Source organism: Acyrthosiphon pisum, chromosome A1 (genome assembly GCF_005508785.2).
Source record: "Acyrthosiphon pisum isolate AL4f chromosome A1, pea_aphid_22Mar2018_4r6ur, whole genome shotgun sequence".
In the NCBI taxonomy this organism is placed as follows: Eukaryota; Metazoa; Arthropoda; class Insecta; order Hemiptera; family Aphididae; genus Acyrthosiphon; species Acyrthosiphon pisum.
Genome location: NC_042494.1, coordinates 160,894,672 through 160,913,848, shown reverse-complemented (window position 1 = coordinate 160,913,848; position 19,177 = coordinate 160,894,672). Strand labels below are relative to the sequence as shown.

Sequence of the window (19,177 nt, the reverse complement as noted above, 5' to 3'; positions counted from 1 at the left end):
AACTCCGCCTGTTGTAGTACATTTCGTGGTCAACCACCCACACCCTCCAACTTTGTCGTGTCCAGTCCTGTATATTCCGTAATATTTTAGTCCGTGGTATAGGTATTGTTATCTATTTTCCTAATCATAAAGACACGTAGCGCACTCACTCTCCTACATTCTATTCAGAATAACCTTGCCCACTTTAACGCACGCGACTGAGCCGCCGGCAGCCGTCAGACCCCCTGGCGAAAGTCAGGAGCGCTGTGATTGGTCGTTAGTTGTCGACGGCTGCCGTCAACGGTCGCTATCGTATACGTATACACCTGCGGGCGTCGGCGGGGGCGTTGCTGAAAACATGGTGGCAACATACATGCGCGAACTCGACGAGTTTTCGTCGATCGAGTGGGCAAGGTTATTCTGAATAGAGTATACATGTGCTTTATTAATTTGATTGTTATATTTCGTTATTCAGTTATTGCCTTATTGGTTCTTATAGTCTCATTGCTAATTGCTTTATTACTCACAAATCTCGTCTCTCAATGAATTATTAGTTTTTACTTTTTCGGAAGTTTTGTGGCGTTGCCGCGTTGTTTAGCATCCAAGCTCTTCAACCCATCAACATGGAAACCGTTTATCCCAATAACGATGAAATACAATTCCGCAAACAACATTTTGGAGGTAAAATATGCAACATTGTCTAAAATGATACATATTATAATATTATGTTATAGGTACCTACAACGGGCTACCTATATGAAATAATTTATACATTTATAGTTTTAATTTTTATAATAGACACTTATATTATTGCCAGGTTCAACAATCACCAAACATTTAGTGCCCATGATTGGTCCATTACATTTTATTGAACCATTAAATTAATAAATTGTTCATGCGACCTGGCATATGTATATTATTTTAATTAAATATACTATTTTAATATAGCCTGATTATATTATAATGTATAAATATTTCATATTTATTTGCATTTCATTGGTAAGGTTAGGTTAATAAGCACCTATGTATTTATTTTAAAAGTTATCAGTTCATAAATACCTACTTACATAATTTATATTGGTGTATTCCATGTAGGTATGTACGTATTATTAAATGTTTTCATTAATGGTTAATTAATTGCTTACTTTCAAATTAAGAATAATTACTTTTTTTCACAATTATTAAATGTGTGTCGTATTAACATATGTGAACGTCTATAGTCGAGATACATTTGTTACAATGGATGTTATTCATTTAGAATTCAATTTCTCATAAGTTTTGTATTTTTTAAAAATAGGTAGACACCTAAATGTAATTTTGTATGAATATTATAATGTAAGTAATACTAAATTGAGGCAAGTTAATAGGTATTAAGGAAGTTAAAATCTTAATTTGTCCGTTTTATAGGGTACCTACCTTCTTCAATTCCTTTAGCACAGATACCTATTACCTACTATTTATATTTTGACTATATTAACAAATACAATAGGTAGGTACCTAGTTACTAATTTATTAAGGAAAATTAGGTACTAAATAAATGTAAAATTAATTGACTTTATGAGTACAATATAAAATGATATAGATGAAAAAAATATATACAAATAGAATGAAATTATATCTTGGATAATAATCTTGTAACTAATTTACATATCAGCAGTGGCGAGCCGAAGTTGCGTCAACTTTTCAAAGGGGGTGGTGCCACCCCATGACTGTAGCGCAGAAAAACATGCTAAAGCCTGACCTCTTTTATTAACATCATAACTTTGTTATAAGTAAAAATAGGTTGGTGGTGGTGGTGGTAAGTACATAATTATGAAAATGCGTCATTTAAAATTGAATTTCAGCCCGCCACTGCATATCAGTATAATATAACTGTAATATGTCATAACAAAGATAATATTTCTGTGACTAATTTAGTCCCAAAAAGTATAATATAATAAGAATGTCAGGATAAGGGAGGCCATCCAGTGATAAAACCCTTCAGATTTAAATTAGGGCCGTTTCACATGGACGCGTATGGTACGTGTCCATGTGAAACGGGCCTTAAACATAATTTATTGATTTTTTTTTTTTTTAATCATAAAAGATTTCGACACCAGCGTCTTTTAAGGCGGCAAAGGGGTTTGTCGGGAAGTGTATGTGATGATAGGTGGGAGATAAGAGGATTTTGATGTAGATATAATTTTTTGTGAAATGTAGTATAGTATTGTTTAGTTAGTTGTTCAACAGTTGGTATTTTCAAGTCCTTGTGAAGTGTAATATTTGTTGCGTACCATGGGGCAGATGTTATGAGACGGAGGGATATGGACTGGAATGCTTGAATGGTTTGTAGTTGGGATGGTTTGGCGCTACCCCAAATTTGAGAGCCATAGGTCCATATGGGTCTTAAAAAGATTTGTATATTGTTAATTTTGAATTTATAGAAAGTTTGGATTTAAGTATTGGGCGAAGTATGTGTAGACGATAATTTAGTAATTTTCGTTTAGATTTAAGGTGTGGGCCCCAAGTTAGTCGTTTGTCGATTATGATCCCTAGATATTTTACCTTCGGTGTAACACCTTGTAGTTGGAGGGGAGGAGTTTTTTTTTTCTGAGTTAATGGGACATGAAATGATTTTTCGAGGTTTATTTTGACTCACCATGATGTTGCCCAGATACTTATTAAATCTAGTTGGTTTTGAAGAGCAGAAGAAGCTGTCTCAGGATCTGTGTCGGAAGTAAGAATGGCAATGGTATGTTTAAAATGTAATTATCAAATTTTGCATTTTTCTATAAATTCTTGTAAAATTTTAAAATCAATTTAAAATATTAAATAATTAAATATTTTACAATATTACAAAGGTACCTATTGTAAATATATTAAATTCATGCTAAGAAAAATGCCTAATTCTAGAAAAGAAACGGCAGGATTGAGGATGTTAGTAGTTCAAGCAGTGGCGGAACCATGTGGGGGTTCCTGGGTCCAGACCCCTCTTTGGGCCTTGGGCCATACCTATAATGGGTGGGTATACTACCCAAATAGTATGAAAAATATTTTATAACATTCTAACAAGTATCAACCATATAAAAACCCTTGATAAATTTCTGGTTGCGCCCCTGGTATCAACCTCTGATACAAATATTCAACTGGTTAAATAAAAAATAATAATATATAACCTTACAATTAATTACTGATGAAGTTAGTGACTAGTTATTCTTAATTTATAAGTATTATTACTTTTTACTACAATTTATTTCATTTTACTAGTTGTTGAAGACATTTTGAACACTAAAGTTGAATGTACAATTTGTAACGATGATCTATTAATTGATATTATTTTGAAGAAAACAATTATGGTTCATCGAATTCATCTATTCCTATGTTGCAAAGTAAGTTTTTTTTTAAAAAAGAGTACAGTAGAAAATATTTCTAGATTTTTGCGGATCTAGACTATTCCTGGCATTAATTAGTCAGAATAATTGGCATTCTAATGTTTATAATAATTGTATGTATTAAAATAATGAATCTTTTGTACATAATAATAGACCTTGTAGCTTTTAAGAATTTTAGATAATTATTAAATTGATAAATCAATTGTTTATTTGTCAAACCTTGTTTAGTTCTGTTTGACTTTTATTGTTTCACAGAGCTATTAATTATTTAATGTCTAATGACGTACAATTTCTAGAATTTATACTTAAAAATAATAATGATTAACGATGAATAATTTTTATTATGATCAATAACTATTTCTTACTAAGTGTGTAAATATTTATGTTTGTACTTATATTTTATTTTTACAGAACTGTTTTAACAAGTTGTTGGAAGACAATAACGATAGTTGTATTTTATGCACATCTAACAAAGATCAATCTATTTGTGTAAAATGCAATTTAAATATTTGTAAAGTAATTAAAAATTGAATTGTTAAATTATTTTATTAAATTAAATTAAATTTTAATTGATTTGGAAAAAAAGTATATGTATACAGTCAAGTCTCTATAACTCGAATCTCAATGGAAATAAAAATTAATTTGACTTATGTATTTTTTGAAATATGTAACTCAAATGCAACTTAAAAACATTTCAAGGGTCAAGAAAAAAATGAGTTATCGAGTCAACTGTAATTTTGTTAAAAATAATCCTATTGAATGTTTTTAGCGGTGTGTTGGTAACTATAAAATTGAACAAATGTGTGATGGTGTTGTAAATAAATGCTTTGCTTGTGTACCACAAATGTTATGGAAACAAAGAGCTCAAGCTGCTAATGTATTAAAAGTATTTTTTTCTCAGTTGTAAGTAAATATTCCAATTATTTATTTCCTAAAAAAATCTTAAAATTAATTTTTTTAAATAACTGCTTCAAATCTCATAGGTACCTGTAATTAGTTTTGATTTTTAAATTTGTATGAAGTAACCTTTGTAACCTCATTATTCTGTGATGTATTAATTGAGTTACTTAAATGTGTATTTTACTTATTTTTCAGATGTATACCAAATGGTTTATTAGTAAATGAAACAGAACATGAACAAGCTGTTCGAAAATACTTAATTAAAGAAGCTAAGATTGGACAAAATTCCTTAATAGGTCGTATTAAAAACAACTTATATGCTGATTTCATTTTAAAACCATACAAGTTATTTATAATAAATGAACTATCAGAATTTTCTTTTGATGATATTGATACTATTCCCCTCGATGAACATTTAAATGGATTTTTTAATATTTTTGAGAATATTTTAGAGAAAACCTGTTCTACATTAACCAATTTTAAGAGCATATTTAATACTAGCTCACATTTAAGTCATAGTGTATGTGACATGATGAGATCTTTATGCATTGATAAAGATAAAGATATGTTAAAAAGTGATTCAATAATAAATACAAATTTAGATGAAGTAATACAAAATAATTCAAGCACTCTATTATCAAAAAATTTCAACAAATGTACTACAAGAATTTTAAGATCACAAAATAAACACATAACGGATGCTGATTATTTAAACTCAAAGAAATCTTTTTCTTCAGGCTTGGTATCAAAACCCAAAGTCATAAATAAGAAATTAACGGTTGCTGTTGCTAAAAATCAGTTGAACAAATCCAATACTTTAAGTGTGGCTAATAGCAAGTCATCTAATGAAGTTAATATTGATTTGGTAAAAGATACGATAATCGATCCTGAACATTTATTTGAAAATAATGATAATGATGGTAGAATAGAGGACACAAGAAAATTGAGCAATCAAAATGTAATAAAGATAAATAAGGTAAAATATCTACCTAACAATTAAATTATTTATAGATTATAAAGTGTAACCATAAAATCAGTGGTGTGCTGAATAGAGTTTTATGGCGCCTAAGCATACATATCTGTACCCTCGTTTATATAGTGAAATAAATACTGGGCATCACGGTTTATAAATGTTCGGCACGCCACTGCATAGAACAATATCTGCATGATTTGACAATGGCCATTTCGATAAACTAAAAAGTTTTATTTTTACTCAATATAATATACAAAATATGTTATTATACAACTATTATTATAAAATATTTTAAATATTATTACTATAAACTTAAAAAATAAACATACATTATTTCCTTCAAAATAGTTTTACTTGGTGATTTATGCTTGATGTTATAAATAACCTTGATCCTATTTCTTGTTTAAATAACTAATAATGTTTTTTAAATTAAGTATATTTTACGATTTTTTATTAGATGACTAGCCATAGTTTTATTTCGCTCTTTCTTTTATATTATGCTATTATTAAAAATTAAATATGTTTTAACTGTTTATTAATTATAAATTTGTCTTTATTATTATCTAGACAAAAAACCAAGCTAAAAACTCAACAAAAAATAAAAAAATACTCAATAAAGAATCTGATGGGAAAGAAAATAATAGGCATAAGTTTATTTCAGAATAACAATATTAGTATATAAAACTTTGTTGAATAATGTAATATTCATTTGTTTATTTTAGTCTGATGTGTTTAAATGATGTTGAAAACAGTTCAAAAAAAAAATTCAGTTGTGATGAAGTTATTACTAATGATACTGATATCAACCAAACTGAAAATATAAGTTTGAAAATATCACCGAAAAAAGGAGTTAATAAGTTTAAAAAAATTGATGAGTTTGACTGTGGTATTTATCAATTTAATATTTTAATTTATGTTTTTAAATGAAAAATTGCTGTTCATATTCAATATTAAACTAAGAATTCACAGTGGTGTGGTGAAATGAGCAGTTAATAGGCTATTTTTTGCAAAAAGAAATACATTACCACATCTTAGCAAAATGCGAGCTAGATAGTTAATAGAATAATAAAGCAATGCTCCCAAGTACAAACATGCGTGATAGCTGGCTGCCTGAAAAGATTCTTATTTGAAACAAAGTGTACTAGTATAATATGTATTTGAAATCACTAAAATGTGCAAATTTAGTATTTAAAGATTCAAAATATTTTCAATTTAATTACTAAAAGCTTGAAAATGTTATTCAAGAATTTCAGGAGCTTACTAAGACTTTGTTTGAGTTGCTTACAAATTGTCTTACTCTAAAAATACACAACTTTTTGTCAAAAATTAAAAAAAGAAGTTCAACGCATCATTGATAATAAACGTCTTCCAATCACACAGTATTTTTGATATTTAATTTACACCAAATTAACTATTAAGTCATTAGATATCTATTAGTTAAAATTTGTTTATAAGTCAATTATTACAATATATAACTATAATAAAAAAAATCTTTTCTAAATTAATAATAAATAGCACCAATTTTAATTAATGATATTTCCATTGTTATCAACAAAAAATGTTTGAAATATAAATAAATGTATATATTAATAGAGATAAATTGAGAGTTCGGTTTCTTAGCTTCCCAATTCTGTTTAAATTTAATGGTGTTAATTGTGCATGGCCAATTTAATGAAATATTATATAAAATTCAAACTTCTAGTTTTTTTAATGTCTGCAGTGTTTGTTTTAAAAATTGAATTTTTTTTGTAGATTTGATAAATTCAAAATTAAATGATTCTAAAACCTGTGAAGAAACACAATTAGACTTCAATAATGTGATTACTATTCATGGGTTTGATGAAATAGAAAATGAAGAAATTGTTGTAAGTTATATTAATAAATATTATTGACATAATATTTAAGACGACGTCACACCCGCATATGATGTCTTACATATGTACGATATAGACAAAATGCGTTTACACAGTCTGAGTAAAAATCGCTCAATTTTGGTTCTAGAGTAAAAATGCTTATTATTAAATTGAATTGTGACCATATAAAGTCTTTGCGTTTTTTCACTTATGCCCCCAAATAACGTTCATTATATTGTTTAGAAATTGTGAAAGTTTCAACATCTTTAAAATACCTTTAACTTTTAAACATTTAAATATTTTTAAAAAAAACTCGTGTTGCCCTCCAAAATATTATCATATTTTAATTTTTTAATTGGTGATTTTATTTTAACATCACAATTGAGCGAGTCCTCCTCAGACTGCATAAACACATTTTGTCTATGTTGTACGTGTTGAAGACGGAGACCATACATACACAGTAGGTGTGATGTCCTCTTAATAAAGAAAGACTTCTAAGGTGACCGAAATAATTCACTATTGTTTGAGTATTTAATAAGTAAGTATATCTGATGTAGCATCAGTTATTAAGAGTACGTGATACCCGCACGTATTGTCTCCGTTTTAGAAGTGCGATACATATCAAATTTTACACTCAGCAGAACATGTGTAAATCCGTTAATTTAAAAATTAAAGCTAATTTACCTCTTATAAAATCTTAAGGTAAGATTATTATATAGGCAACCTCATTGTTGTTTTAATATTATTCATAATATTAATATATTTAATATTATAAATAATATTAATAATATTATTTTTAATATTAATATATTTTAATTTTAAAGCAAAGTATGAGTATTTTAAGATGTTTGAACAATTTACAATTTTAAAATACTCATAACTCTCGATACAAGACGTAGACAACACATGCGGATATCACATCCTCTTAATGTATTACTTACATCAAAACTTTAAAAATAATTGTACTTAAATTCACTATAATATATAGTGTGTTACCACTGGGTATCTTCCCTAATCTTAAGATTCATGTCAACCTATTTTTGCTGTAAATTATCAAACCTACTTATAGTACAAAAAAAATTGTATAGATTGTAGATATATTTCAATATAATAATAATAAAAAAAAAAAATTCTCCATAATTATAGTAGTATTAATTATACTTGAACAATTTGTATACGATAAAAACTCCATCCTCAATATATAATTTAAAATTTCATCACAGATCTTTGTTTTTGATCAATAATTGATTGATTATATTATAATTTAAGGAAATTCTTGAATGATACAAACTTATTTTTTTTTAAATGAAAACCACTTTTCTTTACTTAAAATTATAAGAACTATTTATATCTTTAAAAATTATTGATTAATCTGATTCAATAGAATTAGTAGTTTCTGAGTCATTATACTTAATTGTATGTATTCAGGATCTAAAACAGATGTACATTTAGTTTATTTAGTAATCGATTTTTACCCTGAAAATTAATCCAAATTTTAAAGTTGGTATATTATAATATTAATAACTATAATTTTCAAATCATCATAAATTGTTTATTTTCCATACCTACCTTTTTGCATGGACCTATGACATATACAATGCACTATAATTATTGTATACTCAGTAGGTACAAATAGATCAATAACTCAAAAACATTAATTTTAATTTTAATTTAAAACATGGACATAATAACAAAAGAAGAAAGTTTTATTGCTATCACAGAAAACTCCATAAATTATATCAATATTTAAAAAAAATCAAATTCATTTAAAGGAAAAAATAATAGTGAGCATACTACTTACCAAGTATATACTATATGCTCACAAAAAACGCAATTCTGTAATTATTTTGTTCTATTATAGTTCCTGCAATTTATTGTAATATCTTTATTTTTAATTAATTAGTTCAATGCTTAATTTTTCATCGAACTGTTAGTTGATTGTAATTATTAAAATTTTATTATATTTTAAGGAAATACCTGTAACCTCTGATGAACACAATAATGTAAACATTGTAACTAATTCAAAACAGTCATCTTCATTTACTATGCCATCAGTTTGTAATGATGATAATGATTCTGATGTTGAATTTATTAAAGAAAATAAAGGAACAAAAAGGTAATTTTGTGTTTATATAAAAAAAACCGTTAAGGCTCAGTCAAATAGAAAGCAGTCCGCGCGGGCACTGTAAAATAATACAACCGACCGCTGCCCGCCGTGGTCAGTGTATCTGTACACCATGGCAGCCCGCTCTCTGTTTGACTAAGCCTTTAGTATGTTATTGAATATACTTATTAAAACTAATCTCTACTTATTTTTGAAAGACATTTTATTTTAAGTACTACTATATCATAATTTTTTTCTGTTCATGTTTTTGTATTTCCTATGATGAAGCATAATATTTTTATGAAAATAAATAAATTTTTATAGAAATGACCTGACTATGACTGTATTTAATTTTTAATACCCACATTTCATGATATTTTTAATTTTAAATTAATTGTTCATGTTAAAATTATCAAATTAATATTATTAATTATTATATATATTTTTAAAGACATAATATTATATTTAATACTATAGACTTAAATTTACTAAAGAAGGCTAATTATATTTATACATTATATACAACTTATTTTTCACTTTTTTATCTACTTATTACTAATTAAAGAATTTTAATATTGTTGTATGAAGAATGCTGATGGTGTCTGACTCGTCTAATGATTCAGATTCTTCAATCAAAAAAATTAAAAAACAAAAAACCAAAAATCAAAAGATTAAGCAAAGTATATTTGATTTATCGACTAGCGACAGTAGCAGCAGCAGTTCTGATGAAAATTCAAGTGCTATAACCGTTAAAAAGCGTAGAAGAATGTATGTTCTCATATGATTCAAGTTATTTTTATTTAATATTTAAAAATGTTACGTTTTACAGTAGATGTAATGAGAGATCTGATGAAGATTCTGATAAAAATAAAGTATCACGTGATCATATTGTAAGTATACCTACAAATAAATTAAGTAACTTATATCATTTATAATTTACAACTAATGATGTTCTTTCCCTTGCTACCACTTTTTATTTTTAAATAACAAAATATAATTAACACTTAAATTAAATATGAAACAAATTAATTGCATGTACCATATTTAGTTTTCTTTTTTATGATCGTTTTACTAACTGTTTAAAATAAAAAATAAAAACATTACATTTTACACGTTGACTGCCATGTGACCGCCGGCGATCACACAATATGTATTATCAACATGCCAAGCATATTTTTCCATGTCATTCCAAATTTGTATACTATTGTATTTGAAAAAATTTATTCATTGTGACAAAAATATGTTATGATTCCCAGTACAATTATTTTTAGTAGGTACATAATTGTAGCACCATGGAAAAGTTAATAATATAAAACTATATTAATTTACTGCCGCCCGCGGTCATTTTGCATGGTAGTAATGCTCAAAAGTGTTCATTCTGTGAATTACAGATGATCACCGGCAGTCAATAAGTTAAATTCTTTATATATATATATATATCCTTGAAACTAAAAAACTCAAAAGGTTTGAAGTTTTTGACTTCTAAATCTTTAATTTACTTCATTCTCATATACATATCCCAAAGTACTTTCATTAAAATTATTTTTCTTGCAAATTCTTTTTAATACTGACTTATATGTATTATTTTTAATATATTGAAATTTTTATGAACTATAAGATTTCTAATTTGTTTATTTAGATATCAATAAAAGGAAGAAAAAATATTCGTAGATTAATAACACAAAAAGAACTCAGTGAATCTACCCAAAATGCCATAGAAGAAGAAGAACTACGGAAAAAACGCATTCAGGAACGTCAAAAACTAGTATGTATACTTATATACCGTTATAAACTTGATGTTTTATCTTAAACTTGGTGTATTTGTTCACTTAAATATTTTAGTATAATGAAATTTGTGACTTACCAACACCCTTGGAAACAGAATCCTGTAAAAAGTTAGTACTAGATTTTGATGATAAAACAAATGAGGAACTTGTTGCAGTTCATCCAGATCTAGTGAAGTTTCTCAAACCACATCAGGTTAGACTAATGCATCCTAAGAACCAAATATGGTTTTGTTTAACTTGACAAATATATTTAAAATAAAAATAGGTGAAAGGAATTACATTTTTGTGGGATTCAGTATTCGAATCATTATCAAGAATAAAAGAACATAAAGGAAATGGATCAATCTTAGCTCATTGTATGGGTCTTGGTAAAACTCTACAAGTATGTAGTACCATATATTTATCATATTAATCTTGTTCAACATAGTCTCATTAACTATAAGTAATTGATTTCCAAATTTAATATAAATCATTTTTAATAAGTTAATCCCTAACCGTGAATTCCTGTAAGAAAAAATTAATTTTTACTAACTAAAGTCAAAAAGAAGTATAAAATGATAACTTAATTAAAAATGATAATTTTATTCCAGAATTTTGTGTTTTATAAATTGGTTATGGTATTTTTTCTGCCAAAAAAAGAAATAATAACAAGTTCAATAAATTATTTGTATTGATTTACCTAACATATAGTATAAAACGAAAAAGAAAACTATTAATTTGAAATCAATTTTCTTTATTGAAATGTGATTCATTAGATAAAGACAATTCTTTTTATAATATCTACCATGAAATATAAATAATTTTTTTTCAGATAATTGCTTTGGTTCATACATTATTTAGGTACCCAGAAACTGGTATTAAAACTGTATTAATTATTACTCCCAATGCAACAATTGAAAATTGGTGCAAAGAATTTCATAAATGGTTACATGGTATTGATGAAGAAAAACATTTTTTTGTACTTAACTTAGCTGAGTATGAACATTATTAAAATATTATGACATAAGTTATTAGTTTTAAATTATCTAAACAATTTTAATTTTAGATCAAAAACATATGAAAGTCGAAAAAATATTATAGATGAATGGCAAAGAGAACATGGTGTTTTGATTGCAAGCTATGAGTTATATAGATCTGTCGTTAATTACAAGTATATTGAGAAGTTTCCTTCAATCTTAGAAGGACTCGTTGATCCAGGACCAGATCTGATCATATGTGATGAAGGACATGTAATAAAGAATCATGTTACAGCAGTATCAAAATCAATTAATCGTATTAAAACACTTCGAAGAATTGTGTTAACTGGAACACCATTACAAAATAATTTAAAAGAATGTATGTATTGCACGTAAACTTTGCTTTTTAGCAAGGCTAGGCAAATTAAATACTTTTTACTCTTAAATTTAAGTTAATATAGAAAAATTTAAGTTAAATTAAAAGTTGGAAGTTTTTTTTCTCTTTTTTAAGATTTGTAAAAATGACAAGATATCTAGGAAATAAAAGTAACTTAAGTTAGTTAAAAATCAGATATTTTTTTTCATATAAAATTAAAACTTTTACCTTTTTTTAAAACTCACAAATAACATGGTAATTTAATTCTGTAAATACTTATAAACTAAATACTTAACTCAATAACGAAATCCAACACAAAAATAATCTTTATGTATTTGTTTACCTACTGGTTTGTAACTACTAAATTATGATTACCAAATTAGTTATTAGAATATAACTAATTTCCTATACATATTATTTCATCAAATATTATACAATTCAGTTGTAATTCTATAAATGATTTAAAACATAATAATAAATAATAACTATTAATTACATTGATTAATTAGTATACAAATTTGAAAAAGATACTGGGTAAATAGTTAAATTTTTCTTTCTCAATGACGCGGTTAAATCTATCACTCTTTTGTTAATAATATATATAATATATAATATAATATATTTTGTGATTATGCAATATTATAAATTATTATTTATTATTTATTTCTTATTACTTATTATATATTGTATAAATAATATTTGTTTGGTAGGTTAGGTACTTCCAATTATTATTATATTATTTTTTTTATAAAATTAATTTAATGTGACACATAAGTCACTTCATAACATTAAAAAAAAAAATTTAACTTGGTTAGTATTTTCTTAAAATATAACTATTGACAAATAACTTTAACTAAGTACTTGACAACACATTTAGTATTAAACAAGTGACGAGTTACAACTTAAACAAATCAAAATTATGTCTATGAAAACGTTTTAAATGCCTATTTAAATTTATAGTGATAGTAGCATGCTGATAATAGCAATGACCATAACTTTATTTCAACGACAGCGGGCAGCGCTGAGCACATAGAGTAACATTACTCTATGGTGCAGTGTCGGCGGGCGCTGTGGGTAATAGTTATGGTGTATTGGTGTAGATGATATAATAATATCTTGGTCCCTGGAGCTGACGAAAAACATTGCCTCCTTAAAAGTGCTGTGCATGCGCAATTTCAATTATTTTATGTTTGTGTGTATTTAATGTGTACACGACTGTATCTCAGGAGGCAGGAAAAATCAATTGTATCTGCCGCGGCACTATTAGTTAGGTTATACTTATTAGTTATTATGTATATTGTATGCGCATGAAGTAATTGGTTTGCTGAGCTGTTCCCAATAGAATATGTAGAAGCGCAGCGCCCAATGGTTCACCTATCCGGAGGGCAGCAACTTTATTTTTAATAAGTTATCCAATGCAGCGCCGTTTATAATTCATCCACTTTTGTTTCTACAACTTTTTCGGAATTCAAAATTGTTTTTAAATTATTCTAATTTAGATTATTTGAACTTGATAAATTATGTAATCATCAATTTAAAATTAATCTGGAACAATAGTTCTACATTATCCTCCCTTAATTGTCAAACCTCCCCTAGAAAACCACCACTGTTAAAAGTTATATAAGAACAGAAAAATATAATTTGTTTGCCAAATGTCTATACTTATTTAGAGTTTATCTCACATATACTTTAAAAATTGTACATGTTTTATTTATCATTCTTAAGTTAATTTATTTTCTCTACTTTTATATAGATCATTGTATGGTTGATTTTATTCGACCAAATTTATTAGGATCAATAAAAGATTTTACTAACCGTTTTATAAATCCAATTACTAATGGGCAATACTCTGATTCAACTCCACTAGATGTAGAACTGATGAAAGGAAGATCACATGTATTACATAAAATGCTTGAAGGTTTTGTACAGGTATGCTTTATTATTAAAAAAAAAAAAAATGTGTAAACTTTAATGTATTTCACTTTTTGTTTGGAAAATTTCATGCATCTGTGGAAGTTTTTCAGAATTAAACCAAAACCAAACATTGATTTTTTTGAAAATTCCTGTTTTTCATTAACAATTTTTTATTTTTCCCGGCGCTTTTAAAAATTACTGGGAATTTAAAATTTTGACCTTCCCAATGCACCAACGATATTCACTTTCCAATCGAACAAGATACTGAAGTTGAAAATCGAAGCATTATGTTGACTACTTATCGTGTACACAGGCACAAAAAAAAAACATTGGTCCCCTAAGAATCTAAAAATAAATCTAGTCTTTTATTATCCTAAAAATGTAAAATAAATATTGCTATAGCAGTATTTACATTAATACTATTACGACCCCCCGACATTTTGTAATTGGGACCCTAAAATTTAAGTCCCAGAGCATAGGAGGCCTGTATTTCAACCGATGTAACTAGAATAGAATGTAATTTTTTCTAAAATATGTAATATAAAATAAATCATGTTTCATGATAAACAAAAAAAATAATAAAACGTTAAATATTTTTAATTTGTGTGGAATATCTGATAATGATTATGACATGTATTGATATTATTGACTACAAAAGTACAAAAAATAAATAAATATTGCAATTACAGTAAAACTTCCATTAACCTCTATGTTACAGTCAATTTTTTTGGTCCCGTCGAGTGTATCCTAGTGAGGTAGAATAATTATTCTACCTCTGTAGGACAGGCACCTATAAATAGCGGTCATTATTTATAGTCCCTTCGGTGACCGTTATATGGAAGTTCTATTGTATCTTAAAAATAGATGTTAGATCCAAGAGAATATATAAATCGTGCTAGCAATTATATATACCACTGTATCACTGAACACTAGTTAATATGTACATATCTTGTTAGAGAGGGCCCAACAATATTGTAGGCCCCCTTCCCTCCCTGATATTCAAGTCTGCACATGCCTATGACTACAACAATAAGTGACTTTCTAGTTTGCAATGTTGTTTGAAATAATATACATTTATTATATTATCTACACTTATTATTTATGTTTGTATTTTTTTTTTTTCTAGAGATTTGACTATAGTGTTCTTACGCCTTTTTTACCTCCTAAACATGAATATGTAATTTATTTGAAGTTATCTGACAAACAAATAGAATTATATCAGAGATATTTAGATTCTTACAGACAACCAGAATTATTTACTAATTACAATATGCTACAAATAGTTTGGACCCATCCTAAACTTTTAGCGGTATATGCTGAACGAACGGAATCCAAAGGAGAGAAGTATAATATATAAAAAATGTTTCATTAATAACTATATAATAAATTATATTTTTGTTTTTAGAAAACAAAAACTTAAAGACATCAGTTATATTGATTCTTTTTCAAATTCTGTTGAAGAAGTTGAAAGTAAGTTGAAATTATATTTTTAAAATAGTCTCTATATTCTTAAAAACAGCTATATTATACTATTAATAATATCTTAACTAAATACTAATATCACTCACTACTTGTTTGTATTTTTTTGTATGAGATGCATAAAACAATAATACAAACAAAATAATTAATTAATTAAAATTAAAACATTAATTGAGACTGGATTTATGTATTCAAATGTTGATGTATAATAAGGTTTTTTTTCTCAAAGGAATTGTATAAAATTAATTAACTAATTAATTAATATTAATTGAAGATTACTATTTATTTCAATTACTTTAGTCTGATATAATATTTAAGTAATGATATTTTTAATTATGTAGATAGGCACATACCAGTCTCGATTCTTAACTCATCAATCACTAAGAAACCAAATACATACCTCAAGTGGTGGAAACCATATGTGTCAAACTCTGATTTGGAATCGGTGTACCCGTATTCAAAGTTTATAATGATGTTTTCAATACTTCAAGAATGTGAAAAAATTGGTGATAAAGTGTATGTATAATCTTTATATTTAGCTTTAAATATGTCAAATTTAAATCTAGGTAAATACTGGAAATTGGGTGATTTTCTTTATTTACTTATTAATAGAGCTAGGATTTTAATGACCTAAAAAATACACAAAAATGCACTAAAAAAAATGCAAAAATGACCTAAAAACTCTAAAAAATGAACTTAAAAAATGACCAAAAAATGTACTTAGATGAGTGAAAAAATTTATTTTTAAAATATTAATTAATAATTATGATTTATGAATAAAATAGGTATAAATTTGACTTGTGAATTCAACCGCTTCCTGGTATAATTATTCTGAAAAATCAATAAAATCATATATTAAAATAAATTAATGAAAAATATGTCATATTTTTTTTTACCTGTACCTACACATATTATTGCATTGCACAATTAGATGATTCTTAAGATTTTCAAACAGGAAGCTGCGACGGTGGTCAGATAAAATGTTTTTATATGAAGAAAAACTTCGTTCAACGTCCACAGAAGTAACAGGGGCATATTTGAAATGAACCATATCATTTAAAGTTAGGTCTTCCGGAATACCATCTCTACTTGTATTTTCACCGTCCAGAATAGCAGATATATTTTTTAAAACTTTGAACCCATTATTTTTTATCAAAACATTATTCAGTTTGTTTGATATTGTTTCTCCGATTACATTAGGAGCAAGGGACAATGTAGTTTCAATTTTTTTAATTGTATTAATAGTTTCTGATAATAAGACTCCAGAAGCCTCCAGCTTTTTTATTTCTGAAGGAATGAAACCAAAATTAGATTTTATATAAATCAAATTAGCCTCTAAACTTGATTTAGACATAAGTTCTTTTGCTTCTTTTATATTAGTCGAATCATCATGATTTAATTCAAGTACAACTTTTTTTACATAAGAAAAATTCTCACAATAGTAATTTACAGCATCTAGCCAGGTTCCCCATCGCGTGATTACGGGTTCGGGTGGCAATGGAATACCTGGAGCAATAGTTTTAAACATTTGTGTACGATATGGTGATTTTAAAAATATTTTTTTTACACAACTTATAAGTTTATTGACATCTTGAAAATTTGATCTTATTTCTTCCGCAACTCTATGAATTGCATGCGCCACACAGGTTACGTGCACCATTTTTGAATACAGAGTGCAAATAGCTCTTCCTGCTTTCACCATATATGGGGCAGCATCAGATACAAAAATAAGGACATTATCGTGTTTTATTCCTTCAGGCCATAATGTAAACATGGCTTTATCGAACGCTTTTGCAATGGTTGAATGATTTGTTTTTTCCAAGACATCAGAATATAACAAAAATATTTTTCCTGAATTTTCTGCTTCCAGGGTACCAATAACTATATTTACTACATAACGGCCTTCAACGTCTGTCGTTTCATCTACACTAACCCAAATTTTTTTATCACCTACATAGTGTCTAATATTTCGTATTGTATTTAAATAGCATTTTTCAACATAATTTTTACGCAATGTAGACTCGTCTGGGATTTTAAATTTTATATATTTTTCTAAAAAATTTCTAAAATTTGTGTTATTTAATTTAGCAAGTGGAATATTAGCTGCTAATAATGTTTTACAAAGCTCTAAATTAAATGACGATTGATCACTATTATTTGTTAAATTAGATATTAGTACTTGATTATTTTGTTTCACTTCATTCAGTTTTCGTTGAATTCCACGAGCATGCTTATTTCGACTGATGTGCTGTTGAATTGTAAATTTCTTTTCGGAGGCAACTGCAACATTACACACTTTACAAAAAAGCACCATACCGTCCGTAGAAAAAATATCGGCACCAAACTCACTCACAAAACTACGTAAACGGCTTCCTACTGTTGACTTAATTTTTGGCATTTTTAAAGTTTTAATATTAATTTTTAATATTAGTCGTAATATTATTTGTTCAGTATACAATAGTGTACAGATCGGTGTAGAACCATATAGGTACGTGTCGTATTCACTACTAAAGCTACTATTGTATACCTATATAGTTTTGGGTTCGTTCGATATGTAATCTTATCTTACTTACTCTTAGATTACTTTTTCAATAACAATGGACTAGAGTAGGTAATTGCCTATAGGTACTAATTGGGATAACCTTTACAACACGTATTAAAAAAGCTTAAAATAAACAAAAATTAGTTAAAATACACAAAATGAACGTAATATTTGTAATATTACGTAAAAATGACCTTAAAAATGCAATAAAATGCATTTAACACAAAAATTGCAAAAAATGCAAAAAAATGCAAAATAAAAATTACATATTCTACATTGTTAAATCACGAAACAAATTTAGTTTTTGGTTAGAATTGTATAGCACTTAAAGAAAAAAAATGCAAAAGTCACCAAAATCCTAGCTCTAATAATAACCAATGTATATCAGTTGGAATAATTATTACCTACTGCCTTGATTATTGATAAACCATGTTTGCGTTAAAACAACTTATATTATGGTTTATTTAACAAAGACTATAGTAAAAATATTTTAACTATTTAATTTTGTAAAATCAACATAAAAATAAAGCTAGGATAGTATTATACCAATATTGAACCGAGTAGCGTTTTTAAGGTTATGTGCTTATGTACAACGAGTTGTTTGTTTTGATTTTCTGCAACCAAAAATTGTTCATTATAATATTCTTTAATCTTTTACAATTGTGTGTAACTGTGTGCTACTGTGTTCCGTGTTCCAGTGTTTGTCAACGTTTAAACGTCAACAGATATTTTCAGGTACCTATGTATCTTTTACTTTAATAACTATAATCCTTATATTCAATAGGTAGGGTACAAGGAATTTTTTCTTTGAGTCATTATAATTATTGAATTATTGTTATTCATGTAAAGTAATATTTACTGTAATATTTACAATTATTAGAAAATATAGGTGTATTAATAAGACCTTATCAGATTATAATCGGACAAAGGTTAAATGATAGAC

General features: G+C 26.9%; 1 protein-coding gene across 1 annotated transcript in view; it reads left to right on the top strand.

The window, feature by feature from the left end:
• The first annotated feature begins 344 nt into the window (after nt 1-344).
• Nucleotides 345-19,177, top strand: part of LOC100163987 (transcriptional regulator ATRX-like) — a 20,944-nt gene continuing 2,111 nt past the window's right edge. Inside the window, exons 1-20 of the mRNA XM_029486409.1 lie at nt 345-660; nt 3,226-3,347; nt 3,762-3,866; nt 4,120-4,253; nt 4,446-5,226; nt 5,791-5,867; nt 5,946-6,109; nt 6,976-7,088; nt 9,047-9,192; nt 9,769-9,948; nt 10,010-10,070; nt 10,820-10,945; nt 11,023-11,160; nt 11,233-11,349; nt 11,779-11,942; nt 12,013-12,302; nt 14,053-14,228; nt 15,340-15,566; nt 15,619-15,683; nt 16,034-16,212. Coding sequence (XP_029342269.1) covers nt 603-660; nt 3,226-3,347; nt 3,762-3,866; nt 4,120-4,253; nt 4,446-5,226; nt 5,791-5,867; nt 5,946-6,109; nt 6,976-7,088; nt 9,047-9,192; nt 9,769-9,948; nt 10,010-10,070; nt 10,820-10,945; nt 11,023-11,160; nt 11,233-11,349; nt 11,779-11,942; nt 12,013-12,302; nt 14,053-14,228; nt 15,340-15,566; nt 15,619-15,683; nt 16,034-16,212 — 3,423 coding nt within the window. The 5' untranslated portion in view covers nt 345-602. The remainder of the gene's footprint in view (nt 661-3,225; nt 3,348-3,761; nt 3,867-4,119; nt 4,254-4,445; nt 5,227-5,790; nt 5,868-5,945; nt 6,110-6,975; nt 7,089-9,046; nt 9,193-9,768; nt 9,949-10,009; nt 10,071-10,819; nt 10,946-11,022; nt 11,161-11,232; nt 11,350-11,778; nt 11,943-12,012; nt 12,303-14,052; nt 14,229-15,339; nt 15,567-15,618; nt 15,684-16,033; nt 16,213-19,177) is intronic.